The sequence below is a fragment of the Lottia gigantea genome (genome assembly GCF_000327385.1).
Source record: "Lottia gigantea unplaced genomic scaffold LOTGIsca_34, whole genome shotgun sequence".
NCBI classification, from domain to species: domain Eukaryota; kingdom Metazoa; phylum Mollusca; class Gastropoda; family Lottiidae; genus Lottia; species Lottia gigantea.
This window is the reverse complement of record NW_008709146.1, coordinates 2,989,548-2,998,194: the sequence shown is the minus strand read 5'-3', so window position 1 is coordinate 2,998,194 and position 8,647 is coordinate 2,989,548. Positions and strand designations below refer to the sequence as shown.

Below are 8,647 nucleotides of genomic sequence, written 5' to 3'. Positions count from 1 at the left end.
CTGACATCACTACAGATATCAACAGACCAAGAGCCAAATCTTATTCTGGAAATATCCAAGGATACTATACATTTAAAGGGGCATTATCACGGTGGGGGGGGGGGGGGGTGTACGGTGTGGAATTTTCGATGTAGAATGAAATAGAAGTAGCGAATACTCAATTTCGGACAAGAATTTCGGTACGGACTAGGGTTCGAGATTTGCAACTAGTCTATTCACTCAATTATTCATTGGTGACAGTGTTTTGATAAAACAAATATTACAAAAACTGTCTATAGATCAGGGCTGATAAGTTTCTAGGTTAGAATAAAACTGCTTATTCGGTGAGTGTAGGGCTTCTCTCGGTGATTACCCTCTAGTCTGTAAGACTTAATGACTACCAAGAAAGGTTTCACTAGTTTATGAAATATCAAGTGTTTAAGATAGCACAATTCCTTCAATTAATCTGGTGTTAAGTTTTAAGTCGGATCTTTTTCTCTATATCATCTCCATAAATATAATTTATTACTAAAATATTATTTTCGGGGGATAAAATACATCTTTGGCATTTTATTTGCCCATTTTTCATGTATTTACGTTATGCAAACATAAGAATCTACATTATATTTGAATTATTGAGCATAAATGTGATCGAATTACGTGAAAAACCATTTGAGAAACTGCTCCGTAGTATCTTTACTGGTTTACATAGATGACTTATTAAGAATTACATCCACCTACTCAAAACACTTTTGATGCATTTGAATGAATTTATGTCCAAATTAGAAAATTATTGGAGAATCGTTCGTTTCATTTCTGGAATAATAATAATAAACATGCATAGAGCTTGCTATCACAAATTTTCCCGATTTTGTATAAAACGGAGGAACAAAAACGCGAAAATTTAAGTTTTCGCACCACTTTATAATTCGCATAATGCCTTTTTATATTCAAAACCCATTTCTTATTTTCCATAAAAAGATAAATTTACATGTGTTTCTTTGAATTCAAAGTTAGAATTTTACAAATTACTCGCTTCAAAGGTTAAAACTACTAAAGAAGATGTATATAATTATCTTGAATGAGATCTAACTAGAAGAGTAGTTCCTGATAATAATTTCTCACCGCAAATATTGGTTCAAGCCCTACAACTTCATTTATTACATTCTTTTCGGAATGAAGTGACTTGAAATTGATGAGTTTTAATGGACTTGGCAACATTATGTAAATATAATGATTACACATTTCATCCGAGATAAAACCAAGGTAATTTATACTCGTCTCTTCAGGAAATATAATATAATGATTTAAATTACCCCCGCATTTTACCACTTCATCTATTTATCTTGTGTGAACTTTCATGATCCATTCAGTCAGTTTTTGAATGAAATGTTGGTATAAATGTTGGTAATTGAAATTAAGAAGAATCTAGTCGCTTTGAATTTGTGTCCCTAAAATCTTCTATATTCTTTATAGTAGGTTTAAGGTGCGTTAGATAAAGGGACATTCCATTTTTTGTAAGTCGAAATATTTTTTGGCTCAAATTTGTGAAAGCTATAAACCAAACCCTAAAAAAAATCTGAAAGTTATAAGTAAAAAAATCCAGCCGTTAATTTTTTAACGCCAAAACTTTATATAAAAGGTTACGTAACCTTTTAAAGTTTGTTATACTTTTGCAAGCTGTTAGAAAACTACTGTAGGGATTTGAGTAAAATAAACGCCTAATTGTAGAGAAATATGTCTCCTGCGTTTCAAAAATTTTTAAATATAACGAGCCATTATAAAGTCAATCACCGAAACTAGGTCAAACTGCTTAATTAACAATTAGTACTCTCAGTTTTTAATTAACCCTGTAAAACAAATTCAATTTAATCAAGTAGATACATAGATATAAACAGCATACTTTAGAAATATTTTCAGGCATAACTTACGACGTTTTTGTTAATGAAAATGTTGACAAAAAAGCGGAATGCCCCTTTAAGATTGGACTGTAGGATGGAAAGAGATGGCTAGTCACATACGCATTCTCATAGAAGACGAAACTGTATTCAGTACACCAGAAGCTGTATTCAGTATATCAGGCGCTTTACTCAGTATATCAGACTCTTTACTAAGTGTATCAGGCGCTTTACTCAGTATAACAGACTCTTTACTCAGTATATCAGACTCTTTACTCAGTGTATCAGCAGGCGCTTTACTCAGTATGATAGACGTCCCTTTACTCAGTAAAGTGAAGGCGTTAGTTCAAAGACTTACTATCATCAGAGGCTGGCCGATAACTGGTTCGTCTTAAATTGGCGAGTACCTTATTTACAAGATGTTTCTTAACATGTTGTGTTTGATATTTGTATCTTGCTATTTCATAGAATCTCTTTCAGGATCCGGAATATGAGACTCTTTATATTTGAACATTCAGTGCTTCCATATAGTTATATTCAACTGAATTTGTTAAGATTTGAATTAGAGCCAGAATTGCTTTTAAAACTTATCTATGAAGAATATCTGCAAAAAGATTTCCAGTAAAAAGGAAACGATAAAGTTAATTCAAATACAAATTTCTCACTGAATTTAAGTATTATTTTCTTTAGAAACCTTTGCTTTATACATGTCATGGACTAAGTTTTTATCTTGTATGGCGTGAATATCGTATGATTAATTCAATCTACACATCAAGTGATATAAGACTTAAAAGATTTTTTGCCATTTCATGTAAGGTTTTGTGAGAAATTGAAACAAGATAAGGTTATCAATGGCCTGTAGTTTGCTTAGAAAGTTCCATAAATATCTGATTTCTCCGAGTATCTGTTTTCATATAAATATATATCTTTCGTAGACCCTGGCCTGATAAAGATAGTCAATATGCATCGGCATCTACTTTTAACTTGGATTTCCAATCATGGAATTTCAATCCTGTAATGAACCCCATCTGAAGCCTTTCTATTGTACGATGAATTTTCATTAGCGGTTCTTGAATTTGAATCCCTGAAACCGAAAAGAACAATGGTGGATCAAAAACCATCAAGGTCATCTTCACAATTTCAAGTTTTTTCTGCTTATACCTTGACTGCAATAGTCACCTTTCTTGTATCATGGAATGCAACAATTTGATTTGATTGTACGCTAAAAAATACAGGCAACCAGAGCCCTAAAAAATCTGTGAACAATATGGCTATGTGTCCAGACCTCTGATTGACTGTATTCGCTAACGAACAATCAAATCGCTTCATTACCAAACCTCCAAGAGACAAGAAAGGTTCTTCCTCATTGTTTTCCTAAATGTATGTCATTATCTGATAATTTGTAAAAGAGAGTCAATGTCGATCAGTATATTACTGTTCCAATATTTTAAGCATGATTAATTCACAAAGATGGTAATTGAATCGAATGGTAGAACCTGTTTTACATCAAAGTAATGGTCTAAGACAATGATATATCTAATGCCAATAACTGTTATATCGTTGTGGCTTCAAAACAAACAAAATCCTACCAGTTTATCACCAAAATAGCCCCACAATAAGTAATTTCATTTCAGTTTTATAACAATGAAACATAAAGCCGCTCTTGGGCCAATTTGAATCGAGAAAAAACAATTGCCGCTGAGTTTCCGATTATTAATTTTGACATTTGTGTAATATAATATAACTACACGGAAATGAAGTCTAATTGAATTCAGATCATATTGGTATGCCTCTACGTAATACAAATACTATAATCTTTAAAGAGAGTTCAATATAATAAAAAAAAACATTACATTCCACAACGAATACAATTTGAAACAATGATCCATGACAATATCAGTATTAAATGTTTTAGTACAAGGGGCGTAAATGTCTGAAATGTCATTTTTTTCAGATGGATCTGTTGTTCTTGCATTTGTATATTTTCCGAAGACCAAATAACTGAAATGACCTTTTCGTGCAGGTTTTTTTGTCAATTATTCCGGTAAGAAAAAGTCAATCTTGTCCTTGGTTTCTTGATGCCCTTGGCTAATAATAAAGATTTGAGCGACTGACTTGACGTGAAAGATTGTGGAGACCGTAGACAGTTCTACTTTAACGTTACAGATTATAATCTGAAATAATATAGTTGTTTTTGTGTAAATTAGTGTTATTATGTAAGGTCGCTTTCATCTTTCTATCCTGTGGCGCATATTGATTCAATTGAATTGATAGTGTTATTGTTTTATCTGAATGTTCCTGCAGATATATTTGCTGGTTTACATAATATGATATTAAAGCAATCTGTTTTGTATGATTTATTAAGATCATTTCTACACAAGACACAATGTCAAGATATCTACTTACTCTATACATACACAGATTATTCTGTCAAAATGTCTACACAAGACACAATGTCAAGATGTCTACTTACTCTATACAGACACCAATTATAATGGCAAGATGTCTACTCCGTATATACACCAATCATTATGCCAAGTTGTCTGCTCTGTATATACACCAATCATCATGCCAAGTTGTCTGCTCTGTATATACACCAATAATCATGCCAAGTTGTCTGCTCTGTATATACACCAATCATTATGCCAAGTTGTCTGCTCTGTATATACACCAATCATTATGCCAAGTTGTCTGCTCTGTATATACCCCAATCATCATGCCAAGTTGTCTACTCTGTTAATGGTTCCTTGTATTATGACAAGATGTCTACTCTGTAAAACCACGTTGTTCTATTTCACAAGGAGCTCTGCAACAATTATTATGTACTATAGGAAATATTCCTGTGAGAACCAAACAATTTCTTTGATCAAGGACAGCTGAAGAAATATCAGTTATAATTTTCTGATTTATATTCCAATGGGAGTAAAAACTGAGTCTTATTTCATAATTATTGCAAAATCCTGTCTGTATAGAACACATTATTGTCTCAATTCCTCTCTAGAGAAAACGCATGTTTTTCTTACTGTGATTATGCTGACACGATTTTGAATTATTCTGGTTTGTAAGCCCAATGTCGCTTTTGGTATGTAGTTTGTTTCCACTTAAGGAGAGTTACATTTGGTTTACATCAATGTATGTAGTTACTTATTACAGGGTTAAGTACAGTTTTATTTCAATAGAACATAAGTTATTAAGACATTTGTGAAAAGAAATTCTAGTCTATAAAGAGTTTTGAGATTGTTTTTTATTCCTAAAAAGTTTGGACTTAAATCTAAAAAAAAATAAAAGGAATATATACTCATTAACGCAATTCAGAGCACAAAACCCTTCAGATACAAGTAGAAGATAAACTCTTGCGGGTAAAACAATTTTCAAAATAAACTGCTGTAGTGACTTTATTGCCTTTTTCTTTTTAGCTCAGTATATTAGTTTTGACATAGCAACCCTTTGTGAGTTGCTTCTGTATATAACGCATGTTCGAAATCGAGAGTTATCGAAGTTGCGAATATTGTGTCTTTTATTTGCATCAAAAAGTGTGATGATATTTGGTAAATGACAGATATATACGATAATACTGACAGTATTTGACACATGTATGGTAAGAAGTGAATGTATATTTAAGAGAATGTCAAGTATACGTTGTATATCATTACTTGTATATGATCAATCTTGACATTTTTCATCAATATTATGACAAAATCTATTAACCGTCTTGTACCATTTTATAATTATTATAATCATTGTCAACTAGGATATTTTTCTATATAAGCGTATGTTAACCATGAATTACTTTGACACATATTTTAAATGATTGCTTATATTAATAGTTTAACAATTGGGTATGTTAATCGGGAATCACTTTGACAGATATTTCAAAACAATGCTCATATGTATGATTTGAGCATTGTGTATAATCATACCATACCAGTAATTGTATGTTAATATTTTAAATAATTACTTATATATATGATTTAAAAATTGTCCATAATAGTCGGGAATTACTTTAACATATTTATTATTCAAGATTTCAGATATATGAAATCTCCCTCACAAAAATAAAAATTCTATGATAAAATAATTGATTGAAATATAATTTTGCCTTTTCAATTATTTATGAATGTGAAAATAGTAATAGTATGATTTGAGAGCCCAGCAGGCACATACATTCACATCCTATTAGATTGGCCATCAGTTCATTGTGGTTGCCATAAAGGTAGTAATATCTTCTACTAATACTGCCCTCGGCTATGTGGTTCTTGATATCGCCAATGAAGTCAGTATTCTGGAGACTCGAAAATGAAAGAGCTAATGGATTAAAATGACCCTATGAAGCGAGTATTTCATTAATTCCGTTAATAAGAGCAGAAATTGTCGTGTGAGGTAGTGAATGTCAAGGACTAGGCGCTCAATTCAGCCAGTGTTCAATCTACTTGTCATTTCATAATGAGTTGAAGGCAGAGGTGAGAAGTTATTTTGTCGTATACGAGATAACGTTGCCAAGTCCAAAGTGGTGGTGATCGTTATCAATGCAAATGACTATATAAGTTGAGTAATTGCCAATTCAACAGATTTGTAAAAGCCATAAAATACTGATGCGTAAGTTTAGATATTGAAAGAGTTTCCGAATATTCCTCGTAAGAAATTTCTTCCTTTTCAGTTCTTTTCATTAATTTAAATTAAATGATTGATTATCTGTTTAGGATTTGGTTTTATGCTTCATTTCTTACAGGACAATGGTACTGCTTTAATGAAAGTTTTATAAAAAAGTTAAATACGTCAGGAAAACCTTGAGATGCAAGGTCGACAAATCGTTTCAATTAAATAACTTCACTGTGAAATCTTTATTTCTCTTGGGTGAAAATTTTTGTAACTCAAAGGATTTTCAATTTATTGCTTTTTACGTCATCCGATATGTCATGCTAAATTTGCATATGCATGTCAGTCACTTCTTCTGGCACACACATTGACAGCAAATCGTACTCCGGATTGGAAATCAGTTTACCTTTACTGCTGATTAAGTAATCGTATACATGTACATGGATATTATTAGATATTGATTCACCTGTTTGTCAGGTGTCTGGTTTTCCTAGTCTTGGGTGTTCTTGAATGAACCTTTGTTTCTATCTCGTTTCAGAATCATGGATAGTAATTTTACTGGACTGAACGGTACTCAACATGTGTTTGTGAGATACAGCATCGCTGAACTGCACGAGATATTTGCACCAACTGCTGCAGCCATTGACCAGTGTGTTACACCAATATTATATGTTTGTGGAATTTTAACCAATCCGTTATCTGCCTACATTTGGCTCAGTCGCAATACCAGGAAAAATAATTCCAGTGCCATTTATCTCGGAATATTGTCTATTACTCACTTCTTCTTCAACATTTTACACATATTTGTGGAATTAAACTATGCATGGGGAGTGAAGACCTATAATGTGCCGATATCCTGCGAGGTATTTTATGCCATATATTATATCCCTCAATATTTACCACCTCTACTGGTTCTAGGTTTTACTGTGGAGAGGTATATTGCTATTTGTTTTCCGTATAATAAACATGAATATTGCACAGTTCGACGTGCTGTGCTAGTTATCAGTGGTTTAACTGTGCTCTCGGTGCTTCTCGGTGTTGTTCAGGCTTACTTCTGGACTTATGATCCGGAAAAACAAGATTGTGATCATCGAGCCAGTGCAAGAGAAGGTGGTAATGCCAGCATAATCAGTATCTGGACCTGGGTGACCGAGATTCTAATATTCAGTGTGGTACCTTTAGCTGCTTTAGTATTTAACATTTTAGTAATAATTGAAATAAGAGCACTATCGTCTGGTGGACCTGCGCACTTAGGACCCGGAAGCGGAAGTAGTCAAACAGCATCGACTGTGACATTGCTATGTGTTTCGTTTTACCTTATATTTACTTGGTTGCCAGCCACTGTGGTGTATTCAATACAAATGGCGATACCACTTGGAGGTGTATATCTTACGGATGACCAAATCAAGATTGATCCAACTTGGTCAAGTTACTTTACATATTATATCATTAGAAAGATCCTAGAAGAGTTTACTATTTCTAACTCTGCTTGCTATTTCTTCATCTACTACATTACTGGTAAACATTTCCGACAGGAAACTAAAGATATTCTAGGAGTAGATAAATGCTGTCAAAAGCGACAAGGAAAGACAACTCTGTCTGGATATACAACTGTAAATACTACTCAAGTTATAAATGGAAATGCTACTAATGTGTAGATTCCAGCTTGAACTATATGGTTATGCAAGTAATCGGAAGTACTAATCATATCGATATGGCCAATATGTTGTTTTGGATTTCGGGTTTCCTGTTGCAGTTAGTGTTTATTTATTGACTACATGCACCTTACGTTGTCCGACCAATAAGAAACAGAAACTTTGTTATTTCATTTTGGTTTTGTTATTCTGAAGTAGATTAAGTTTTTTTTAGCTTAGCTTTAGGTGGACAATTTAAGAAATACAAAACATAGAATCGCAGCTTGTTTTTACCAACAAAGGGTGCCATTGTCCCATTCTGTTGATAGTTTGAAAACACATCCCTCTAGGCATTAAGTCATACGTTGAATAAGTTCCCTTATTATCAGTTTTAATGTCAATAACTGACACGGTTGTATTAACAATTTCCGTTCGACGGATGGCATATTTGATGAGATGGTTAGGACCAATATTTTCTATGCATGATCACGATCGCTAACAAATACTCGAAATACTTTTAGATGCATTACACGAAAACAG

General features: G+C 32.9%; 1 protein-coding gene across 1 annotated transcript; it reads left to right on the top strand.

Moving 5' to 3' along the window:
* Positions 1-7,015: 7,015 nt before the first annotated feature.
* LOTGIDRAFT_162599 (hypothetical protein) lies at positions 7,016-8,131 on the top strand (the record flags this gene model as incomplete). Its single annotated transcript, XM_009058564.1, has 1 exon — positions 7,016-8,131. One exon carries the CDS (start codon positions 7,016-7,018, stop codon positions 8,129-8,131), a length of 1,116 nt encoding a protein of 371 aa, XP_009056812.1.
* Between the last annotated feature and the right edge of the window lie 516 nt (positions 8,132-8,647).